General features: G+C 41.2%; 1 protein-coding gene across 1 annotated transcript in view; it reads left to right on the top strand.

Annotated features, from left to right (window-relative positions):
* LOC135071254 (all trans-polyprenyl-diphosphate synthase PDSS2) overlaps nucleotides 1-26,708 on the top strand; it is a 34,212-nt gene continuing 7,504 nt past the window's right edge. Inside the window, exons 1-5 of the mRNA XM_063965039.1 lie at nucleotides 1-545; nucleotides 5,831-5,962; nucleotides 9,180-9,368; nucleotides 21,842-21,978; nucleotides 25,917-26,077. Coding sequence (XP_063821109.1) covers nucleotides 235-545; nucleotides 5,831-5,962; nucleotides 9,180-9,368; nucleotides 21,842-21,978; nucleotides 25,917-26,077 — 930 coding nt within the window. The 5' untranslated portion in view covers nucleotides 1-234. The remainder of the gene's footprint in view (nucleotides 546-5,830; nucleotides 5,963-9,179; nucleotides 9,369-21,841; nucleotides 21,979-25,916; nucleotides 26,078-26,708) is intronic.

Raw genomic sequence — 26,708 nt, 5'->3', positions numbered from 1 at the left:
AATCGGCGGTCGTTCGTAATTTGAATTAATGTAAAGTATTCCGCAAGAGTTAAGTTCTTTGAACTAATTATTAGTGCATTAATTGCATGATTGAAAAATCAAACAAAATTCGTTTGTTTTCGTTTTGCAAGTTGAAGTGTTCAATAAAAGATAGTGTTGGTGCTAATAAAAGATTTTTTAAAAACAAACATAAAGTCGCTTAAAGTTTTGGAAACTTAGAGAAAAGTGTTCAAAATGAGTCTGAGCCGATTAGGTAGTTTTATGAAGTGCGATTTGGCGAGAGTCTCATCGTCGAGCGCGTCGATTTCGAAACTTTGGGGACCTTGTACTAAGGAAGTGAGTACTTGTAGTACGCAGCGCGGGAGCGTTACCCAACATAGTTCTAAGCCCGACTGGAACCGGGCGGTGAGCGAGGCGGAAAAGATTGTGGGGTATCCGACGTCGTTCCTGAGCCTGCGATGGGTGCTGAGCGACGAGATCGCTAATGTGGCTCTCCATCTGAGGAAGCTGGTTGGGAGTAACCATCCACTGTTGAAGACTGCGAAGTAAGTTCCTCCTACTTACTACTATTTTACAGAGTTATATGAGTCCAAGATTTTTTTCTTGTAGCTTAGTTTACCTGGTTGAATACAAATCATAGCCCATAGGGCATTCCAAGGCAAACTTTCAGGCCCAACTAGAAATTAAAGTAGGCAATGCCCTAAAGTTTATTAAAAAGAAATAAGTTAATAACTATGTATTTTAAAAAATAATTCAGCCTTCTTTTGGGAAAGTACTTTATTAATATTTTTAAATTCATAAATTGTATTTTACAGTTTACTTAATACTTTTCTTTCCTAATTATTATGATTGAAACCACACTTATTTGGTAATAAGTTTATTGTGTAGGCTTGGTAGCCATCAAGTGAACAAGTAACAAAAAGGCGGGGAAAAGAATGACATCTGTCAATCAACATAACCTCACTTTTTACATACACTACATACCTTCCCCCTAAGTAAATACAAAATGCTATATTAAATAACAGTTTTAAACTATTTAAAAGTTAAGTCACAATCCCAAATAGACTGGACAGGCAAAACAATGTTTACTACTGTAATCTAGTAATAGAAATATAATGTCCAAACCAAGACAATTATCATTTAACCAAATAAACAAACATATTATATTATTTATCGACAAATAATAAATTGTTGCATACTAGCATTAATTAATTAATATACAATGGTTCAGAAATACAATTAACAGGTCTTGTATAAGGAGTATCATTATGACTCCTAAGTTTATGTTTAATTTTACCACCACAGAATGTTGTTACAGCGGTGTCAGGGATGCCTAACATTTCTAACCACTGATCTGTGTTAGGTATCTCTATTATCTCTTCCTCCTCTCCTCTCTCTTCTATTTGATCGTCAATTTCTGTCTGGTTGCTTTCATTATTTGGTTCATCTGGCAACTCTTCTATATTTTGTCCCTGATCTTTGGTTTTTACCAGCTGATCCATATGTCTATTGACAATATTACCATCTTTTGTTTTGATATCGTAACTGACTGGGCCATTCACACTGACAACATTCCCAGGCAGCCACTTAGGGCCAGTAGAATAGTTTCTATACATGACTTTGTCACCAATCTCTGTTTTCCTGTTAACTAGACCTTGATTCCGTGCAATTTGGTTTTCAGTTTGTGCTCTGCTTATGTTGTCAGGTTGCACGGTGTCCAAAAGTGTACGTAATTTCCTTTTCAGTAACAATTCTGCTGGACTTTTATTGGTTGCTGTACATGGTGTGACTCGAAGACTTAACAACATATTGGCCATTTTTAAGTCCCACGGTGTATTTTCCTCCAATTTACGCAACTTATTTTTTACGGTTTGGACCATACGTTCCGCCAATCCGTTTGTGGCCGGGTGGTATGGTGCAGTTGTTACTTGTCGGATGTTGTTGGCTTTTAAAAAATTTCGCGTTTCTTGCGACACAAATGATGTACCATTGTCTGAGACTATTGTTTCACATAACCCATGAGCACAGAATAACATGCGCAGGTGCTTGATAACTGTTTCAGAGGTCATATTATTAACAATGAATACCTCTGGCCATCTAGAGTAGGCATCAACAACAATCAGAAAATACTTATTTTGAAATGGTCCAGCAAAATCTACATGTATTCTAGACCATGGCCGGGTAGGTGTTATCCATCTCTGATTTGTTTTAGCTGGCATGTTTCTGTTTTCTAGGCACCGAACACAACCCTGTACCATGTGCTCTATGTCATTATTCATCTGGGGCCACCACACATAGCTGCGAGCAAGTGCTTTTGTCTGTACGATACCACTGTGCGTTTTGTGTAAGGCTTCTAAAATGTGCCCCTGCAATTATGGTGGTACTACCACTCTGCAGCCCAATAATATACAGTCTTGTGATTGTGATAGTTCCGATCTATGCACCCAAAAGGGTCGGATTTCGTTGTCAATGCATTTATTTGGCCATCCTACACTTAGATAATGCATCACTTTTGCCAAGGTTTTATCTTTTCGGGTCTCAATTGCCAATTTCTGTGCATCAAATGGAAACTCTTCTGGTGTTTCTGCCAACAGTAATATCTCTCGAGGCACCTCCTCCGCCTGACTCTGCACTGGTTGTGGCCATCTGCTCAGTCCATCAGCATTTCCTATCTGTACTCCTGGTTTGTAAATAATCTCATAACTATGAGATGTTAAAACCAAAGCAATTCTCATAAGCCGAGGTGACAGCATGGCAGGCAATGGTTTATTGGGGCTAAAAATACCCAACAATGGTTTGTGGTCTGTTATAATTGTAAAGTGTCTTCCCGTTAAATAATGATGAAATTTGTAAATACCGAAATTTATTGCTGCAGCCTCTTTGTCTAACTGGGAATATCTTCTTTCATGAGTATGAAGAGTTCTGGATCCCATAGCAATTGGACGTTCTTGTCCATCTTCCATAATATGTGATAATACTGCACCAATGCCATATTCTGAACTATCACATGTAAGTACTAAGGGCTTTTGTAAATCATAATGTACTAATGTCAAGTCACATGTCAACAGATGTTTGGCTGCTTCAAATGCTGATTGTTCTATTTCTGTCCATTTCCATGGTGATGATTTGTCCAACAGTCTGTGTAGTGGTTCCAACAATGTTGCTTTCTGAGGAATGAACCTCTCATAGAAGTTGTACAGACCCAGAAATGCTTGAAGTTGCTGGACATTCTGAGGTGCGGGTGTGTTCCAAATGCATTCCACTTTGCTTCTTGCCGGGTGTATACCTTCTGCATCTATGATGAATCCCAGGAATTCAACACGTGTTTGTGCAAATTTGCATTTGCTTTTGTTCAAACGAAGTCCTGCATTCTTTATGCGTTCGAGCACTGCATCTAACCGATTGAGCATCTCTTCAATTGTTGTACCACCAATTATTATGTCGTCAATTAGTACAGCCACGCCTGCGATTCCTCCCAACAATGATGTCATCAAGCGTTGGAATATACCTGGACAAGCTTTCACACCAAATGCCAATCGATGCACCGAGAATAAACCCTTGCAAGTATTCAAGGTAAGTAGTTTAGCTGTGTCATTATCTACGATCACTTGCGTGTACGCTCTGTCCAGGTCAAGGGTCGTGAAATATTTAGCACCAGCTACTGTCGCAAATACCTCACTAGCTGTCGGCATTGGATATGTGTCTGGCTCAGTAGCTAAGTTCACTGTACTACGATAATCGCCGCAGAGTCGGATTTCACCATTTTTCTTTACAATTGGTACCACTGGTGTTGCCCAATCAGAGTATGATTCTGACCGCAACACTCCTTCTTCTACAAGTCTATCAATTTCTTTCTCCACTCGGTCTTTGATTGCAAATGGCACTGGTCTTGCTTTGAGAAATTTTGGTCTCGCTTCTGGCTTCAAATGGACTGTGACAGGTTTCCCACGGTAAGTACCAAGCCCTTCTTTAAATACTTCATTGTGTTTAGTCAGTATCTTTTCCAGATAAGAGCTTTGATTATTGGAAATGAAGTTAATTTTCAGAGAAATTTCCAATGGCTCTAACCAGTTTCTTCCTAAAAGGTTTGGTCCATCACCTTTAGCAACAATTACAGTAAGTTGTCGTGTTCGATTTTTGTATGTAACTGGTAGTGAGATACGGCCCAATAATATGACAGGTGCTTCAGTCCATGTGCGTAGCCTGAGTGAAGTGGGCTGCAATGCCATGGGTTGACGAGAGCACACTGCCTGCCAAGTCCTCTCATTGATGAGTGAGAAACTGGCACCAGTATCCACTTGCATTCTTGTTGTAACTTTGTCTATTTGTACTTGTACTTCATAAGGTGGTACTCGATCATCACCCTTCATCACATAGATCCCGTTGAGTTGTTCCTCCTCTTCCTTTTCAGTGAAGTGTATATCTGGTTTCAAACTCTTCTTTTTACTAATGCATGCCTTCTCAATATGTCCTTTTTTCTTGCAGTATCGACATATCGCATTTATGAATCGACACGTTCCTGCATGGCGATCCCCACACCGGTAGCAAAGTCGCACGTTGGATGTTGTGGCGGGGCCAGGTGTCCGCTGTTGTACGGCGTTGATGTCCATTGGTTCCGCCGGCGGCGGGCCGGACGCTGCATCCCCTTGGATTATACGCACATCCCTTCCCGCACTTTCAGATGTCAACATTGCATCCACTACGTCCTTGTAGGTTAACGTATCGCGCTTTAACAATTCATATTGTAACTGTTTGTTGTTCATGCCGCACACAAGTCGATCACGTAACATACGTTCCAAGTCTGTAAATTTACATCCAACACTAATTGTCCTCAATTGCGCTATGAAATCGGATGCCGATTCACCAGATTTTTGATTGCGATTGTAGAACTTAAACGATGTCGATATTTCGTTTGGTTTAGGACTATAATGTTTGGTTAGAATTTGCACTATGTCTTCATAAGTCACTTCACTGCACTTTTTTGGAGTAATCAGAGCTAACACAGTCTCAAATACTTGCGCACCACATATTGTAAAGAAATTTGCTCGTTTAATTTGGTCCATGAGGATGCCATTCGCCCCAAAACAAAAGTTCAACCTATCAATGTAATTGTCCCAATTGTCTGTTTGTGGATTGAATTCACGGAATTTCACAGCTTTGCGGTCCATTTTTCCTAGTCGTCGCCACTATTATGATTGAAACCACACTTATTTGGTAATAAGTTTATTGTGTAGGCTTGGTAGCCATCAAGTGAACAAGTAACAAAAAGGCGGGGAAAAGAATGACATCTGTCAATCAACATAACCTCACTTTTTACATACACTACACTAATCAAAACAATTTGATCAACACATTCATAACAATTACTTTGATATGTCCAATCATGCGTAATTTGACATGAAATATTTTCATTCTGTGTTTGGTAAAGCATTCTATCATGTAGTTAATTCATTGAAATATTATTAGTTTAGCAATATTTGATTGGTAGAGCCTACTAGTAATAATTGCTAAACAACGGGCCCTTGGGGCATGATTCCTGGTGTCTTGCACTTTTTGGGGCTTAAAAAATATTTTAATAACAGTTGATAAATCTGTGTTAAGCACAAATTAGGTTCTTATTAGCTATATTCTTAACTTGTACTGTAATACTGATAAATACTTGCTTTATTTGCCTTATGTGAAAACTAGAATCCGCAGTCTACCAGCTTTTAAATCCGTTGCAATTTTAGCCTTGTAAACCACTTCATTAAAGTTTATAATATTTTCTCCCAGCATAGCTTAGGAATTTACTGTACAATAAATAAGGGAACTTGTTCCTTATTGTTATTAGGAATTTGATCTACAATGGCAAGAACAACATGCAAGCGTGGGGCCTCATCGTGCTGCTGGTGTCGAAGGCAGCCGGCCACAGCCCAGAGATACCTGATATGGAGCAGGATAAGGCAGCTGGAGTACTGCACAGGTACTTATCCTTTAAATGGTAAAAAATATTGATTTCCGACTTTATTATAAATTACTAAGGTACGAATTCCTGTTACAACTATGTGTCCAATGTCCTTTAAAGGCTTTACTATTTAAATCAAACTTCAAAACTACTGGCACCACTATCAAAGTCGGAGTTAAACCACAGTTACACCAAAGATGTGTCTAAATCTTACTATAGAAGTTACATATTATACTATGTTACAAAACATGTGTAGTAAAACTAATCAACATTAAGTTTCCACATCTGGCATGTTAATGATATTGCTTGATATTGTAAACTTTCTCCTATAAAAGTTGAGGAAAATTGATCTGCAATAGATAGCTAAGGGCCCTTCTATTTGTTTAGTTTCTAGCCTATGTTGTTGACAGATTTTCTCTTCTAACATCGTATTCGCGATGTTGAACTTGCTACGTAGGTATTAATTTGTTATGCAGGTGCCTAGCTAACAAACTTGTAATAATGAACATTTACTTGCTAAACAACTGATGGGACATCTGAATTGCAAGTTTTACTTGAAACAAATGCTGTCGCACGCTGACCGTCAGCGCTGAAAGCCGAAATGTATGAAGCGTCGGCGCCGAGTGATCAGCGTCACTTAGGAAAACGTTCCCTTCAATGAGGATCATTTGGATTTTTAGCTGTGAATGCAGATTTATAGGGCTAAGAAATCCTTAATACACAGTCCAAAAATTTTTGTTCTACGACAAAAATTGACGAAGTTATGGCCAAATTACTAAAAAAGTTCACTGACCGCCCGGCGCGGGGACGATGACGTCACTATATCCGATCCGAACGCTGCCGGCGTACTGCGTGGATAGAAAATATTTTTTTCTAGCCAAACTATCAGTTTTAGAGAAAAACTTGTAATGACATTTATTCATCAGAATAAAGTAAGCTATCGATAGGTAATTTTTAAAAATAGAAATTGTGAAAAATAACGCAAAAAATCCATACGCTCATACGATTCAATGGAACGCAGGGACGCGATTGGGGTCTCCGCGGTGGTATATTTGGCAATTTATTCAAATAAAGTGTTCATAAGTGTTGTTAGAGTCATATCTTCTTCCAAGTAAAATATAAAAATGTATAAGTATTAATTTATTTACTTCTAACAATAAGGCATAGCTGAGGCAGATACACTCTGCCTAGGCTACAAGACATTGCTATGAAGATCATTTCGATGTACACGCAATACCTACCTGTTATTTAGTTTTTCTGAGTTAAACCTACGTACCTACCTATCTATTCGCCGTTCCCATGGGCGGGCCAGCTGCTGCAGGAAAGGACAGCAGCTCCCTCCTGGAAATCTATTTAATCTTAGCCTAGAAGACTCCCCCGCCCCCCTCCTCTCCCCAGGTCATAAGCTGGGCATGACTTCCCCCTCGGCCAGAAGTTGGGTATGATTTACCCCCCCCAGGCCTGAAACTGGGTATGACTTGACCCCTCCCCCTCCCCCAGGCCAGAAGCTGGGTATGACTTACCCCCCCCCAGGCCAGAAACTGGGTATGACTTGCCTCTCCCCCTCCCCCCAGGCCATAAGCATAAGCTGGATATGACTCCCCCTCGGCCAGAAGCTGGGTATGACTTGAACCCCCCCCCCCTCCCCCCAGGCCAGAAGCTGGGTAAGGCTAGCCCCTCCCCCCAGCCCATAGAAACTGGTTATGACTTGACCCCCCCCCCCCCTCCCCCAGGCCAGAAGCTGGGTATGACTTACCCCCCCCCCCCAGGCCAGAAACTGGGTATGACTTGCCTCTCCCCCCCTCCCACCAAGGCCAGCAACTGGGTATGACTTGAACACCCCCCCCCCCTCCTCCCCCCAGGCCAGAAGCTGGGTAAGGCTAGCCCCTCCCCCCAGCCCATAGAAACTGGTTATGACTTGACCCCCCCCCTTCCCCCAGGCCAGAAGCTGGGTATGACTTACCCCCCCCAGGCCAGAAACTGGGTATGACTTGCCTCTCCCCCCCTCCCACCAAGGCCAGAAACTGGGTATTAGCATCATATTATGTATTATTATGTTCAATACAAACAATCATTAAGTTACATTCACCCCAACCGCGTCTCCGTATTGCATCGAATCCTATGAAAATGTGGTTTTTGGACATAGCGATACTTATTTTTCACAATTTTTATTTTTAAAAATTACTGGTCGATAGGTTACTTTATTTTGATGAATATATCTTATTAAAAGTTATTTTCTAAAACTGATAGTTTAGCTGGAAAAAAATATTTTCCATCCCAATAGTACGCCCGCTGCGCTCGATTCGGATATAGTGACGTCACGCGGCCCTGCGTACGTTGACTTTTAGCGGCAAAAACGGCCTATGTTTATTACTTAATATCTTCGTAAGTAATGGTCCGATTTGGATAATTCAAAAAGATATATCTTTCTTATGTCTTAAAGATTAACGTAGATACTAGTTTTATTGAATTTTCTACAACAGTACTGATCCTCATTACATTACATATTGATCTGTCAGCGCCACAGTTAAGAATTAGTAGTTCATATAATCTGTGGTCAGCGCCGACGATCAGCGAACTGACGCTGACGTACGCTGACCGTCAGCGCTGACAGGCGAAATGTAGGCCTGATTCAGACACTGCGATAATCGAAAGGTTGCGGCGAATTTCTTGTACATTTGCATCAATGAGAACCACCCAGAAACCGCGTATTTATCGCGTGTCTAGGCCTAAGATATAGATCGTGCCATCCACGAAGACGCGCCCCACCATTCGGTATCGGTGTGAGTGTTATCGGTACACGCTAATTATCCATGAGTGCACACGCATACTACAATAATTTCGCGACTGACGGTTGGATCAAATTCCCCGCACACCGCAGTTCCTTCGACCAAAAATTGGTGGGGCGCGTTTTCTTGGATGGCACGATCTACAGGGTGCTAGCTAGGTAAATGGGTATATGAGCCAACACTAGCCCATGGGCATATAAATGGTATGGTGAAGTCAGAAAATAGATATCTTCATTTTAATTATTTCGATTTTCATACAAATCGGATTTTATTAAATGTGTTTTGTATGAAAATTAAAAAAAAAAAAAAAGATGATACCAAATTTCTGACTTCACCATACCATTTATATGGCCATGTTAACATGGGCTAGTGTCGGCTCATATACCGATTTACCTAACACCCTGTATATCTCAGTAGGTGCTAATTCGACTGGTATTAATTCGCAGTCAACGCGCCCTGGCCGAGGTGACGGAGATGATCCGCACCTCGCACCTCGTGCACAAGGGCCTCGTCAACATGAACGCGCGGCAGCAGGTGGCCGGCGAGCCCGACGACATGATGTTCGGGAACAAGATCGCGCTGCTCAGCGGTGACTACCTGCTGGCCAACTCCTGCTCCGAGCTCGCCAACTTGCGGTCAGTACAGTACAACAGAGACAAGGGCCAACTTGAGGTCAGTACAGTACAGTACAACAGAGACAAGGGCCTCGGCAACATGAACGCGCGGCGGCAGGTGGCCAAGCCAGACGACATGATGTTCGGGAACAAGATCGCGCTGCTCAGCGGCGACTACCTGCTGGCCAACTCCTGCTCCGAGCTCGCCAACTTGCGGTCAGTACAGTACAACAGACACACAAGGGCCTCGGCAACATGAACGCGCGGCAGGTGGCCGAGCCCGACGACATGATGTTCGGGAACAAGATCGCGCTGCTCAGCGGCGACTACCTGCTGGCCAACTCCTGCTCCGAGCTCGCCAACTTGCGGTCAGTACAGTACAACAGAGACACAAGGGCCTCGGCAACATGAACGCGCGGCAGGTGGCCGAGTCCGACGACATGATGTTCGGGTACAAGATCGCGCTGCTCAGCGGCGACTACCTGCTGGCCAACTCTTGCTCCGAGCTCGCCAACTTGCGGTCAGTACAGAACAACAGAGACACAAGGGCCTCGGCAACATGAACGCGCGGCAGGTGGCCGCGAGCCCGACGACATGATGTTCGGGAACAAGATCGCGCTGCTCAGCGGCGACTACCTGCTGGCCAACTCCTGCTCCGAGCTCGCCAACTTGAGGTCAGTACAGTACAACAGAGACACAAGGGCCTCGGCAACATGAACGCGCGGCAGGTGGCCGCGAGCCCGACGACATGATGTTCGGGAACAAGATCGCGCTGCTCAGCGGCGACTACCTGCTGGCCAACTCCTGCTCCGAGCTCGCCAACTTGAGGTCAGTACAGTACAACAGAGACACAAGGGCCTCGGCAACATGAACGCGCGGCAGGTGGCCGCGAGCCCGACGACATGATGTTCGGCAACAAGATCGCGCTGCTCAGCGGCGATTACCTGCTGGCCAACTCCTGCTCCGAGCTCGCCAACTTGCGGTCAGTACAGTACAACAGAGACACAAGGGGCTCGTCAACATGAACGCGGCCGGCGAGCCCGACGACATGATGTTTGGGAACAAGATCGCGCTGCTCAGCGGCGACTACCTGCTGGCCAACTCCTGCTCCGAGCTCGCCAACTTGCGGTCAGTACAGTACAACAGAGACACAAGGGGCTCGTCAACATGAACGCGGCCGGCGAGCCCGACGACATGATGTTTGGGAACAAGATCGCGCTGCTCAGCGGCGACTACCTGCTGGCCAACTCCTGCTCCGAGCTCGCCAACTTGCGGTCAGTACAGTACAGTACAACAGAGACACAAGGGCCTCGGCAACATGAACGCGCGGCAGCAGGTGGCCGGCGAGCCCGACGACAAGTTATTCCAATTTATGTATGCGAGTCATTTCTACTAGTATTTAGGTATGTAATCTGTAAGTCTAGATATTAGCACGTCACTACCTTGTTTAATATACCACGCAATTTTGTATACCCATTATAAGATACACTATACAAGAATGCATGGTAAATTCAGTGAACTGCTCCTGAATCGAATGTACCTACTACTGCTATTTCTATTTATTTATATTAACCGGCAGACAGTGGTGACTGAGTTTGTTGCGGCGCTTCTTCTCAGCACTTGCCAAATGTTGGTCTCGAAGCGCTGGTAGGGTAAAAAGATTATGAGACATGTAGAGGCTTCTTAAGAGCAAAATGACGATTTGTAAGAACTATTTATTAGTCTAAACAAATAAAGAAATTTTGACTTTGACTTTGACATGATGTTCGGGAACAAGATCGCGCTGCTCAGCGGCGACTACCTGCTGGCCAACTCCTGCTCCGAGCTCGCCAACTTGCGGTCAGTACAGTACAACAGAGACACAAGGGCCTCGGCAACATGAACGCGCGGCAGCAGGTGGCAGGCGAGCCCGACGACATGATGTTCGGGAACAAGATCGCGCTGCTCAGCGGCGACTACCTGCTGGCCAACTCCTGCTCCGAGCTGGCCAACTTGAGGTCAGTACAGTACAACAGAGACACAAGGGCCTCGGCAACATGAACGCGCGGCAGGTGGCCGAGCCAGACGACATGATGTTCGGGAACAAGATCGCGCTGCTCAGCGGCGACTACCTGCTGGCCAACTCCTGCTCCGAGCTCGCCAACTTGAGGTCAGTACAGTACAACAGAGACACAAGGGCCTCGTCAACATGAACGCGCGGCAGGTGACCGCGAACCCGACGACATGATGTTCGGGAACAAGATCGCGCTGCTCAGCGGCGACTACCTGCTGGCCAACTCCTGCTCCGAGCTCGCCAACTTGCGGTCAGTAGGGGAGACTGGGTACGGTTGAAACAAAGGACGGTTGAAACAGAGCAAATATCTCGTAAACGGTTCCGCGGGGAGTGAGGGGTCCTAGGGGAAAAAGAAGCGGAAGACAGGTCCGAACACGAATTTAGTGCCAAATAACTTCCTAACGCGTTGACGTTGTGTATAAACCACCATTTTGTTTTTTACTACCCAAAGTAAGTATTTTTCTTCAGACATTAACGCTTATACTATCTGTTCTTTTTATGTGAATGTATCAGATTTGCGTTTGCGATTATAATGAAGCTTGTAGAATAAGGGACAGTAACTATTTTTAATGTGTGATTATTAATGTCGAAACTATAAAGTATATTTTACCAAAAGTGGGGTTGGGGACGGTTGAAACATTTTTTTTGGGTACGGTTGAAACAGAAAATGTATTAATGTTTATTTTTTGTAGATGCCGAGAGTTTGGGTAAGGAAGATTTTCAGGGAGGAAATTGACTTGGTAAAGCATAAGAGGAGGTAAAAGCTGGAGATTCACTGCGAAAAGCGGCGGAAAAGTATGGTTTGAAAAAAAAATTAAGATTTTCGTGAACTTTCTTCAGAATGTTAATATTATTTTATTAATGTTTATTAGATTTGGAAATATCATTTATTTTATCATATTTCTGTTATTTTTTTAAATGTTTACTACTTATCAAAGGCTAATTAATGTTTTAGAAATATTAAATACTTAGACTGATTAATGTCATCATCTGCTACCATAATTTTAATATTCGTAGTATTAATGATAAATAAAACACGTTTTATTGGTATTTATTGTATTATTTGTATATATTTCAACAGACCCCAATCGCTGTTTCAACCGCCCCTGGCATGGGGACGGTTGAAACAAAATTTCTTTTTTTTTTAATTTCGTATATTTCTAAAAATAGTAACCCGGGAACTATAATGATACAGCCATATCATAGCTAAAACTTCAAATTTCAATTTCACGTATCGTAATCGTCACTTGGTTATTAAACAACAAAATTATAGACAATAAAAGCAAAATTGTTTCAACCGTACCCAGTCTCCCCTACAGTACAACAGAGACACAAGGGCCTCGGCAACATGAACGCGCATGAGTACTACTGTGAAGACCACCGATCCTGTTACCTTAAAAGAAATAAGATGTTCCAAAATAACATCGCGCTGCTCATCGGCGTATACATAACTTGAGTACTTATTTGGAAATAGAAAACAGCCACTGTTCCATACATTGCAAATTCATGCACTAAGTATAAGGTCTAAACTTGACGCGCGACAAGGAACAGGCGAGCCCGATGATAGGATGTTTGGCAATATGATTGGGCTACTCAGCACCTGTTGACTAACTGTATTAGGCTTCTATTATTTCGCCAACTTGAGGTAAGGATGTAGGTGTGGTAGGTGTTAGAAAATAGGCCACAAATCTAAGCATGAATGCGCGATATGTGGCGGCTAAGCCTTACTACAATAAACCACTGTTTGGTACCAAAATAACGTAGTTCAGTGGTAAGCTTGCCAGCTCTCGCTCAGAGTTCACTAACTTGAGGATTATGCTGGCCTTGCAAAAGTGAGAGAATCACGCGGATTTACCGTCTGCCGAACATAATAATATGTCAACGGTTAAGGACACTTTATCTACTGGCAATCATACTTAACATGCAATAAAAATACTGCGCCTCTATAAACTCTTGCGTTAGTGCACTCGACTATAGGTAGGTACTACACTCAACATCAAATAAATCGCACCTCCTGCAACAAGCACTTTCAAATGTATGCATTCCCACTTCCCACAAATATTGGCTTCATTTCATTAAAGGAAAGGTTTTATTCCCAAAAATGTGTCTTTATAAGGATCCAGAGTCATTTCTTCAAAAAATAGGTAGTAGTAGTAGTTACGCTTGAGCCAACTTTTATGGCTATAAAACTGTTAAGTTGGGATTAATCGCTATCTATCTGTTAAAGAGAACACGTGAGATCATTATTTCATTTTATAACCATAAAAATTGGTCTAATTGATCCCAGAGGTGAGCCCAAAGTGAGGTCTTTTTCAAGTCACATTTATGGTATGTTAATCATTTATTAAGAAATTAAATGTGTTTTTATTGGGCTTTCAAATAACACCAATATTGTTGGGGCACCATGATTGTGTCAGAAGAAAATCTTTAAAGTTCGCGTTGCGGAAGGTGCGATTTATTTGATGTTGAGTGTATTAGATGAACTGTCGATTACAATAAAATTAGAGAGTTGCGTTGCGTTGCGTATTCCGCAATGGTCGGCTGCAGACTGCAATGATCCGTGCAGTATTTGGGTGAAGTGAACGCCAGTTACGGAGTTGCCTACATTTCCACGTGCGTAAACGCTACCTTGTTACTAACAAGCACGTTGGTATGTACTTAGGTAATGTCTATCTAATATACTGAACGAATCCATTCATACAATCTAAGTAAACCTACATATTTCCACCGGAGTCATTATCTGAGTTGAGACCATAACCGTATCGACTGCCTATAGGTCCTTCCTTACTTAGGTAATAGAGCCGTTCTCAAGTCACCACTGTTTAGTCATTGTACTTATGCCCTCGTTGCACAAATAATTCTTTCTAGAATCTAGACTAATCTTAGCTCTCATTTGGCCATAGTGTTGAAATGATGATGAAACCCGACGCTAGCATAGCACAAGCACTAAGTTGCGTAAGAATGTGGTTTAGACTAGACGCATCGTCCGTCAAGTGATTTTTTTTATGCTTTAACAATTATACAAATAGTAGGTACACATGTTTGAATTGACAAAAAGCATTAAGTTTGCAACAGCTATACGCGTGACTTCGTACCTACGCGTGAAAATCATTTAATAAATTTTCCCGTTTTCGCTACAATTTTCGTTGATGTTCCGCTCCTATTGGTCATAGCGTGATGTTATTACATATACCTACTTAGCCTAAACTTTTCAAATCGGACCAGTAGTTACTGAGATTAGCTCGTTCAACCAAACAAACAAACTTAAGATCTATATTATTAGTTTATTTTAACAAAGTGTGAGAATCTATAAATTGTGTTGTTTCTTCTTGCAAAACAATTCGCATGACGTTTTCTTTGGCGTTTATCGAGTTTAACGCCATAGTTGAAGTAGGTTCAAAACTTCACGACTGCACTTTCAAGGCCTGCTCTGAGCCAACTTACGTAATCCGCCATTAAGTAAATCGGCGTTCGTCAAACTGGTACGAGACATTATTTGTTAAACTGATAAATTTTCCATGGTTGTATAATCACGCGTGTAATTTTCTACAGGGTGGAATTTTGAAATTACTCTTAATACTGTAGACAAAGAAATCTTTCTTTTATTTTTGAAAAGAATGAGAACTGGCATTCAAAGATTTCGTTTTTTTTAATTCACCACCATACCATACAATTTTCTGGAAATATAATTAAAATAATTTAAGATTTCATGGTTTTCCTTTCATTCAATTATCAATTTAGAGAGATTTCATCCTTATACTTAACCCTAACGATCGATGCAATAAAAAGACAGGGTGTAATTTTCAACAGATTTTAGTTGGTTCGATTCCGGGGTGTGGCAAGAAAAAGTTTTGGAAATCTTTGAATGCAGTTCTATTTCTGTTCAAAAATAGAGGAATGTTTTCTTTGAATAACATTTTCTACGTACAGTATTAAAAGTATTTTTTTTAATTACGAAATTCCAGCCTGTATGTTTATTGTGAAAGTCCCGAAGTTACTATTCAGTCCCATCTTGTATTCCCATCTCTCCTATTAAGGCGGCACATTATTGGGACTATTGTTTTGTTTCGGGAAAGTCGCACGGTTGTAAATTATGAGTGCGTTGTTGAATACTATTACACCATTAATACTTTGAGTGTGTGGAGTATGGAAGAAAACTTCATTTACTACTAGTCCAGTCATTATAGTAAGTTCACCTCGGAATTCGAGATACCCAGCTGTAAGTCTGTAAATACGTGTATATTGACACCCTAAAAGTTGTCTCAAAACCTACATATGGTAGGGTGTAAGCAACTATTAAATTTCAAGGTCAACGGTCACAAAAATCGGTTTTTTGCGCTTTTTTTAGAAATAGGGTAAACTACCCAGTTATTGGCCAACGTCAATTATTGGCCATACTGCACTTTGTCGGCACAAAATAAGAAACGGGGCAGGTCGGGCCATCTGTATTTTTCATAAAGAACTGCTTTATTAATCAGGTTTCATTTTAGTTCATTTTTTTCCCGTTATTGACCATAGTGCCAATTCTAACAGCATTTTTTTGATAGTTGGTACCCGGACGCCCTCGGAGAAGTATTTATGTAATGTATTTGTTAACGGACGGATTTATTTCAAAAATAGTAATATGGAGTAGTTTTCAGTGTTTTGCAGTGGTTTGCAGTGCTATTGTGTTTTTTAAACGGTAAGTTTCAATATTACAGTAGCATATTTAGAGTTAATCTAATAAAACCTCAGTTTTGAGGGGTGGCCAGTAACTGAATGACAATTTGTATTTATTTTTGTTTATTGGCCAGACCGGCCAATAACTAAATTATTCTATGCTCATCGAATTTCTGCGGAAATACACCGTATTTGTAATGTTTTTAAAGTTTAGTATCTACGGGCTAGAAATCATTTATTTCTATCCATAAATTTCAGTTACTGGCATAGGTGGCCAGTAACTAAAAGCAAAGTGTCAATAACTAAACTAACCATTTTTTGTTTCACAGACATCCATTAGATAAACAAGATTGCATCAAAGCGACGAAAGTATTCTCAAGAAGATCTTAACAAGGCCTTGAAGTTTATAGAAAACAAGGAAGGATCCATTCGACAAGCAGCAAATATTTTCAATGTGCCAAGAAGTACCAAAAAACACTGAATTCGCCCAAAAAGCAGGACAAACGCCAAATAGAAAGACTACCGTTTGCACTTACTTCCGTATCATAATTTCAGCCATAGGACGTCCACTGCTGAACATAGGCCTCCCCCAATGATTTCCATAATGGCCGGTTAGAGGCGGCCTGCATCCAGCGCCTTCCTGCTACCTTCATGAGGTCATCGTTCTACCTTGTGGGTGGACGGCTTACGCTGCGCTTTCCAGTACGTGGCCTCCACTCCAGAACCTTGCTGCCCCATCGGCCGTCAGTTCTGCGTACTATATGCCCTGCCTATTGTCTGCTATGTCAGCGACTTTAGTTCGTTTACGGATCTCCTCATTTGTGATTCGTTTTCGTAGAGATTTTTGCTTGTGCCCTATCAAAAAGAGAATTATAGAATGTAATCAATGCCAAGAAAAGTATCATTTGAATTGTATTCCAATTGCTCATAGAGTGTTACCAGAACAGGATGACGATTCCTTTTTGTGTCATTTATGATGATAAAGTTAGAGTAACACTGATTCATCTGATGATGAAGTGGATTATTTATTTGCTGCTGTCTATAAAGAAGCCAAAAAACAAGGGTTTGATTAGATAGTTTTGTTTTTATTTGTTTATTTGAGACTTATATTGAAACTATAGCTCCTAGGTTTGAAATATTCACTTTGTCTATGAGTAAATTATATTGTTTCACGACTGATCTCATACAGTTTTAGATAACGTTGTGTTTTTCATGTTATATTGATTTCTTTAGCTGTAATATATTATTTTTTTCTGTGGCCAGTAACTAGCATGCATATGGCCAGTTACAGAATTTTATGGCCAATAACTAGGATTATTCGTATGTTTTTGAATTAAATAAAAATATACATTCAAAAAGTGTTTAATTGTACTTCATATAGAATTCTATACATGAAATATATTTTCAAAATAACTATCAGGGGGTGATTAGTGATCGATACTGATGCCAAAAATGCAATCAGTAAAATTTTTGTCTGTCTGTCTGTCTGTCCGTCTGTATGTTCCTTATAGAAACAAAAACTACTCGACGGATTTTAACGAAACTTGGTACAATTATTCTTCATACACCTGGGCAGGTTATAGTTTACTTAGGAATTCCCACGGGAACAGGAATTAGCGGGAAAATCCTTTTGTATGTAAAATCTAAACGCTTAACGGAAGTTAGACGCTTGAAATTTGGCATGTAGGTACCTTAGTAAACTTAAAGCTTATTTACAACAAGTAATTACCGAAATTCCCACGGGAATTAGCGGGAAAATCCTTTTGTATGAAAAACCTAAACCGCTTAAGTTGACCTGAAGTGATGCAGTGACCGCGCGCTCTCCGCCCTCTATCTCGAAAACGGTTCACCGTATAAAAAAATTTTTTAAACAAAATTTGTAGAGAATTTAGTATTCTACAATATTGATAATAAATACAAATAGCAAAAAACCCATAGGAAATGAGATATTTCCAAAAAAAGCGCAAAAAACCGATTTTTGTGACCTTTGACCTTAAAATTTAATAGTTGCTTACACCCTACCATATGTAGGTTTTGAGACAACTTTTAGGGTGTCAATATAAAAGTATTTACAGACTTACAGCTGGGTATCTCTAATTCCGAGATTCTTACCTAATTTAAGCTTAAATGACTGGACTATACCGGTTAGGTATCCGATTTTATTAATAACCCTGCAATCTACTAAGTAGGGGGCAAAGACCTACGAGTAACTCGTAAGTATAAGTACTACAATATCTATCAATTGTAGAGCTAAGTACTTAAATATACCTATCGTTTTAAGTAGTTTCTCTTCGGCCATGGTCATCTTTGGGCTTAAGGTATAGGTACTTATTTGCGATGGCGAATTTTTGGCTAGGTTTTCTGAGTACCTACTTACCTAAGTATGGCAATGTGATAGGCCAAGTTAGCTTACTTAGAAGTAGGTAACTATCTCTGTTACCATTATGCTTGGAAATTATTTCCATTTATGAAAATCTTTCGTACAACTTTTTCATCTGAGTATTTAAAATAATAACTAATATGGCTGAGTTGTACCACCTAACTTTGACCGTAATTTTGACTATAACCGGTATTTTTTGTATAGATTTTGACAGATTTTTGACGTTTGTAAAAGTTAAAGTAAGATGGTGCAACCCAGCCTAAGCACCGTAAAATAATCGGGTCAAATCGTGACTCGGAAAGTTTCGCTGTTGATTTGCATTCAAAACATTATGTTGCAAATGTTTATTAGATGCGCTAGAACAAGATCTTTATTGCCCATTTTATTGTCTTATGGAGAGGGATATTACAATAAACAATTATGTATGGTTTACATTTCAAAGAGAATCATGATAATTTTTGGCCTAGTGGTCGAGTACCGAGCTATAATATCCAGTTGCTGGTTCGAATTCTGCGAGGGAGAAACTTAATTGTTTAATGGAGTTGCCCATTAATTATAATAAGTTGATAAAACTTTTTCTCTATAGGTCTAGAGCAGTCTTTCCCAAAGTGGGCGATAACGCCCCCTTGTGGGCGCTGCAGGCTTAAAGGGGGGCGGTAAGAGACCCCGGAAAAAAATCGGGGCATTGTGTAAGGCTTGGTAGGACATTTGTAATTTCATCTACTTAGGAGGTCTCTTAGAAACCGACTGAGCATTTGACTCTTGAAAATTTAATGGGGGCGCTCAAAAGAATTTATTCTCAAAGTGGGCAGTAGACAAAATAAGTTTGGGAAACACTGGTCTAGAGCATATTATCTCAGTCGGTGCCTGAAGTATGGGAGCGGCACGGAAGAATGTTTTTTGTTGGTGTCAAACGTCAGCGAGACGTGAGATTTGTATGCTCTGTCACGTCATAATAATGTCAATGCCACCCCTCCCGTGCCGCTCCCATACCTCTGGCACTGACGAGGTTAAGCTACATTTTTTTTTGATGTTTCTGCTTCATGGCAATCTGTTTTTCAACAATAAGCCACTTCTTTGGTTGATTCCTCAGATTATATTTTCTTCGAGAGCCATAAGTAGGTACCTGTGTGAAAATTCATTTCACACGACTCTTGATGTCAGGTGATAAATCTTTTATGTAGGCTCGGGTACAAATACGATTGTTCAAAGCAAGCTACATATTCCCGAGGTTATAAGGTCTAGGTCCTTATCATTATTGTAACTTGTTCTTGCAATTGCTAGTTAAGGCTAGTTAATTATTATATTCCATACCTACATAACGGAACTGCATGCCGCGGCCCAAATGCAAGAGAACACAGTTTCTCCTGCCCTCGAACGTGATAAACTTACGAAGGACATTCATAAATATCAGAACTCATTACATTGAGTTATAAGTAATATTACTTCAATGACTCATTATTGAATTTAAACTATGTTTAGGTAACTTTATAAGTAGTTTTAAACAGCTTATTGACCGCATTTGCACTTAAATTAAGTGTCTATCTACGAGGATCTAAATGAAGGTAAACATTTTGTATTTCATTTCTACATATTGTTTTATTTCTCTCAATAAACCAGCAGCTTGACCACAAGCATTGGCTTTAAACGTTATTTTAAAGTCTAGAACTGATGTTCCTTTGTTTTATTAGCGTGCGGCGTATCGTAGGGACCTATCATGTGTCCACTAGTTGTAGTCGCGGACAGAATACTGATGGAGCAAGCGAAAGTGCTGTTCAGCGACGCTAGGTGTGAATTATTATAATACCGGCGAAAATATTGTTAGGTAACAGTTTATTGTTAGGCGATTTCTATTGGGATTTTTTTCAGGACTGAAACACGCTTTGTTAAATGTTCTTTTAGTTAAAGTACTTTCAATAATCAATTGCGGAAACATTAACGGTACTAGCAAAATAATGTCTATGTTATTTTGTGATATTACACTCAATACCTTAACGTGGCTGAACTCTAGGTTTTGCCCTACAAAGTTATCGCGGCAAACGTTAGCTCACCATATTTATTAGTATTGTATTACAAAAATTACAATAGGTCAAGTAAGCGATATATTTTTGGTTAGATTAAATAAGAAAATAAATAACTTATTTTCCCTTTTTTGCAAATTTTCCGTCTCGCCATGTATTGACGGTCAAAGAGCGTTTTTTTTTGTTAAAGGTGGCACTAAAAGTATTGTTTTTAACTAAAGGTGGAACCAAGAGTTTTGATACATTGTCTCTTCCAAATGACATAGATCAAGTTACTTTATTGTTGTTGAAGTTTCGATGTTTTCTCCACTTTCCCTATCTTACCCGCCTCTTTGTTTTGCTCAATGCAAGTTATTTCCAGATCACTAGGTGTAGACTGTAGACACACGCACAAATGCGCGCAATGTATTTTAGTAGGCAGCAGTGCCTATTTACATTTTTTGAGCGGGAAAATGATTAGCGTATTATCCTTATCCATGGGAATGGGCAAATAATCTCAGCAAGTAACAGTCCAAGAAAGACTTATGTTGCGATAGAAGCCTAACAAACACGCTCTGCCCCAACCGGTCGACCACAATCATGTATGCATCTTGAGCGTGGTATAATAGGCAAAGACAGTCATTTCAGGGCAGTCATTTATGCTCTTAGATTTATTTCTCACATATAGCTTGCCCTACTTCACCATCACCGCTTGCTTCGGGACAATACGTAGGTATATTGGCTAACGGCGAAAATCATAAATAGGTAAATACCTCCAATAGAAATTAAGCTTTATATCTTGGCCACAGGAACCAAGAGGTGGTCGAGTTGATGTCATCAGCCGTGCGGGACTTAGCCGAGGCGGAGTTTACTGTAGAAGTCACCTTTACTGTAGAAGAAGCTAGAGAATTGCTAAAAATGTATTCCTTTTTTGTACACACGGGTTCATGAGCTTGCGTTGCAATCGCAGCCTTATCTCCAATGGAAATTCAACCTTATTTCTTGGCCATAGGAACAAGGAGCTGATAGAGTCGAATTTACTTAAGCTTGTGTCCAGTTTTGTCTCCAATCTAAAGTCCACCTTATTCCCTGGCCATAGAAACCAAGAGCTGGTCGAGCTGATGTCTTCAGCCGTACGCGACCTAGCCGAGGCAGAGGTCCTCGGCGATAGGGACGAACAAAATAATATGAGCCTGCGTTGCAAACCAGCCTTTTCTCCAATCGAAACTCAACCTTATTTCTTGGCCACAGGAACCAAGAGCTGGTCGAGCTGATGTCTTCAGCCGTACGCGACTAGCCGAGGCAGAGTTCCTCGGCGATAGGGACGAACAAAATAATATGAGCCTGCGTTGCAAACCAGCCTTTTCTCCAATCGAAACTCAACCTTATTTCTTGGCCACAGGAACCAAGAGCTGGTCGAGCTGATGTCGTCAGCCGTGCGAGACTTAGCCGAAGCGGAGTTCCTCGGCGACCGAGACGAGCAGAACAACCCGCTGCCCTCCCGCCCCTTGCCGGAGGCGGAGTGGGGACCGGCTTCTGGTGAGAACACTTTTATTCCTCTTTTATTTTATTTCCCTAACTTTATTGCTTAAAAATCTTTCCTTGCTAGAAGCACTTGTGTGTGGGCAGCGCAGGGCAGGTTGATATCGAAATCCTTGGGGCCTTACTGCTCAGCAGTGGATTAGACGTCTTTAGGTTGAAAAGAAAAGAAAGAAAAATATATGAAAAGAATGTTCGCACAAAGAAAGTACCATGTTTGTTTGTAGACTTTCTTTCATTTCAACCTAATGCCCATAATAGACTGTTTGTGTATGGGTGCTTTTCCGCCACTTTTCCTCGGCACACACTCCAAAAGTTTTAGTACAAAACATTTAGAGTACATCTCTATTTTGTACCTTACATTTAGATCTTCTTCACGTTCATTCGACTCCTAATAATTAATGAGCCAACTCGCACCTTTATGTAATTAATGGCTTTGCACAAGCACGTCCAAGTTTCGAATGGGCAAAGCTAATAGTCAACAGTCAATAGATCACGAACCGTCCATATTTGCCTGCGACGTCAATCCGGGTCAATGTGTAAACTCATGCGCATCCGCCATTCACTTTACAACACAATCTAAGTACTCTCATCACATTTAACATGGCTATTTATAGAACAACTAGATAGAGTCTATAAATAGATTGATAAATGTATGTTTGTATCATCTACTGAAAATAACATAAACTGAATTATTATTTCCAGAAAATGACCTTTTATGCTGAGTTGCAGCACATATTTTTGACCGTAACTTTGACGATAACTGGTGTTTTTTGTATGAAGTTTGACAGATATTGACAAAGTTTGTTCAAGTTAAAGTAAGATGGTGTAACTCAGCCTTAAAATTTGAAAAAAGTTGTGACGCAGATAAAGTTTAGGAAAATATGCTGTATGTTCCTAATCAAGTGGGTCGTTGCTCTTAGTTTAGTAAAATATGCTGGCTAAGTCCAAAATAATAAATGAAATCTTTATTTAATAACTTATTTGTCAGTTTAAACTCTAGGCTAATAACTTTAGTCCAAAATGAAAGGGGTACCATCACCATATACAGCAGAGATCCGAGACCAGCACAACCATGTCCATAATATTCGTCACTGCACATCAAATATCTCATGTGCTTGGCGAAACTTTAAATCCAATCAGGGTCAAGACAATTACGAGATTTTTGAACCTAGTCGAAGCGCATGGAAATTTACCATCTCTCTCTTACTTGGTTATTTGGCCATCAGCATAATGTAATCTGTGAAGGTACCTACTTCCTAGGGGAAAGTGAATCTATTTTGGTATTCAATTAATGCATTTTTTACCAATTTTATGCTTTAATTGAGTCTTCTAATGAGCCCTCAAGCAAGAATTTAAAACTATTTCTAATATCAATATTATTTTTGTAATTTCTTTATTACTACTTTATTCGTTAGTATAGGATTTCAAATAATAAATCAGTGCCAAGTGTAATTTCAATGCAATAACGCGGTCGTTAAAAATAATTAAAACATAATAATGTCGAAAAATGAGAAAATATTTTTAGAATATCACAATTTTGGTAATAACTACTTGATTGGCGTGTACGTAGCACAACCCAGGCGTTCATCTCCGCGAGTTTACATCGAAAACAAAACACCACGGCGTACCCTCCTATAGGCCTAGGATGCGCGCTTTAAGCTTTTATCGCGAAATTTTATCGATTTCATGCGATTAGCCCATACGTTTGTCGTCTAAAATCATCGATAAGATTTTATCACGGCGCACAACCTAGCCCGGCAGGGATGTTTAGTCGACAAGGCACTCACGAACGAGCATTGACGCGCTCGCACGCGTATCCTCCGTACATTTGCATTGTAAAGACATTTTTTACTGCTTGGTTAATAATAATTAGAAACACAAAATACACTTTTTTTAAGTTGCTTGTTGATGTCATTGAGCATACATTTTTTAAATAAAGAAAACTTTATGTACGTAGTACTTAATACTCGTATTATTCTGTGGCACAGCCAATAAAATAAATAAAACCGGCCAAGTGCGAGTCGGACTCGCGTACCGAGGGTTCCGTACAAACCTGCAAGGTTTACAAAGTTCGTTCATTACGACAATCGAGTCATAACTATGTTTTTTTTTTTCACGGGTTAAAGGCAATTAGATCTAAGTATTTGATATGAATTTCAACTTGATAGCTCTACGCGTTCATGAGGAAAAAAGTAATAAGTTTATATTTATTAAAAAATATATATTTTGTAATGTAACTAAAAATTTAAGGTTTTCGGAATTTTTCCTTTATGTGTGCTATAAAACGTTGCTTCATGCCAAATTTCAAGATTCTAGGTCGACTGGAAGTACCCTTTAGGTTTTGATTCCCTTGCGAGTACTTGCGAGTTTCAAAATATGCAGCTTAAATTGCTGTTTCTTTTGATTGCGTTGACATAGAAGTTTGATTTTGTTACAGCTTAAAGGTATTATAGACCTGAGTATTTGGTATGAATTTCAATTTAATACCTCTACGCGTTTATGAGGAAATGGGTAGTAAGTTTAAAATTTAAAAAAAAATATATATTATGTGATGTAACAAAAATTTATGGTTTTCGTAATTTTTCCTTTATCTATGCTATAAGACGTTGCTTCGTACCAAATTTCAAGATTCTGAGTTCACGGGAAGCACCCTGTAGGTTTTGATTCCCTTGCAAGTGTCGAAAATTTGCGGCATAAACGGCTGTATCTTTTGATTGCGTTGGCTTAGAAGTTTGATTTTTTCACAGCTTCAAGGGACAGTAGACCTGAGTAATTGATATAAATTTCAGCTTCATACCTCCACGCGTTCCTGAGAAAAAGGGTCTTGACAGACGGACGGACAGACGGACAACAAAGTGATCCTATAAGGGTTCCGTTTTTTCCTTTTGAGGTACGGAACCCTAAAAATGGGTTTGATGACGTGTAACAAGCATTGACATGTGCAGCGATGGACTATCGTGATAATATCATGAAGATGACGTCTTCTGTTTTCAACCCATATTATTATTGTTGAAAGAAAATTATGGTCTAGCCACAGAAAAACTGGTCAGTCATACTATAAGTCAGTATATCAGGAATAAACTGTATTTCTTGTCTTAAAGGGCATTCTATTTCTTTCCACACTATTAAACTCGGCTAAACCAACTACGATGTGTAAAAAACCACATTCCACAGTGTAATGTGATGTCCACAGCACACTGTGTATTAACATTCAACGTGTGTCGCGTTCGCGCCCTGAATGCTAACGTTAGTGTCCCACTGTGCGAATTGCACCGCCTCAATAAGGAACAATGTGGGTGCTTACTTCATTCTTCCGTCTCTATGTTTATTCTTACTTATTGATGCGATGTCATGAAAATTGAGACGTGAATCTTGTTCTGTTTCCTATAACAATAGAGTCTGTCAGATTCGCTAATAATGTTAGGGTACTAGAAATGGTATGCCAAAAAATATTTATCCTCATTGACTGGGCTCATTAATGCGGGATTATGAACTTTTCTTTCACAAATACCCATTCGGTATATAGGTAGCACCGAATGAGGATTTGTCTCATCATTGAAATTTTATAATTTTAGACTATGGTAGTTCACTGCTAGGCATAAGTTTACAGCACCACAAAGCACGATTCCCCTTCCTACGTCCTTCGCTAATTTTGATAAGACTGTCTCCATTCGAGAGTTTGCTCCAACTTTTTTCCATTTTGAACGACACTTGCATCTTGGACGACAATTTATTAATGTTATATCACACCTTAGTAGACTAACGTGTATTCTGCCACTTTAGCTTGCATTCTGGACTATGCTACATCTGTAGGTTAACTCTGCATTTATTCTAAATGTTATATTACACCTTAGTAAACTAACGTCCATTCTGCCACTTTAGCATGCATCCTAATCTATGCTACTTCAGTACGCTAACTCCGTATGTTGTTCCAGAATGGGACTGCATCGTGGACCCGTTACCCATGGGCGGCGTGGCGGGCTGCCTGCCGCGCGAGTGGGCCTCGCGCCACGTGCTCGCGGCGGGCGCGCTGCTCGGCAAGAGCTGCTCCGCCGCGCTCAAGCTGGCGGGCCACCAGCCGCAGCTGCAGACGCAGGTCGGTCGAGTGTCCCCACAGCACAGGACGCAGCCGGGCGGCTGGCGGGCTGCCTGCCTCGCGAGTGGGCCTCGCGCCACGTGCTCGCGGCGGGCGCGTTGCTCGGCAAGAGCTGCTCCGCCGCGCTCAAGCTGGCGGGCCACCAGCCGCAGCTGCAGACGCAGGTCGGTCGAGTGTCCCCACAGCACAGGTCGCTGCCACCAGCCGCAGCTGCAGACGCAGGTCGGTCGAGTGTCCCCACAGCACAGGACGCAGCCGGGCGGCTGGCGGGCTGCCTGCCTCGCGAGTGGGCCTCGCGCCACGTGCTCGCGGCGGGCGCGTTGCTCGGCAAGAGCTGCTCCGCCGCGCTCAAGCTGGCGGGCCACCAGCCGCAGCTGCAGACGCAGGTCGGTCGAGTGTCCCCACAGCACAGGTCGCTGCCACCAGCCGCAGCTGCAGACGCAGGTCGGTCGAGTGTCCCACAGCACAGGTCGCTGCTACCAGCCGCAGGTCGGTCGAGGGTCCCCACAGCACAGGACGCTGCCACCAGCCGCAGCTGCAGACGCAGGTCGGTCGAGTGTCCCACAGCACAGGTCGCTGCTACCAGCCGCAGGTCGGTCGAGGGTCCCACAGCACAGGACGCTGCTACCAG

The sequence above is a fragment of the Ostrinia nubilalis genome, chromosome 4 (genome assembly GCF_963855985.1).
Source record: "Ostrinia nubilalis chromosome 4, ilOstNubi1.1, whole genome shotgun sequence".
NCBI classification, from domain to species: Eukaryota; Metazoa; Arthropoda; class Insecta; order Lepidoptera; family Crambidae; genus Ostrinia; species Ostrinia nubilalis.
Note: the sequence above shows the minus strand (reverse complement) of the source record. Positions and strands in the feature narration are given on the sequence as shown.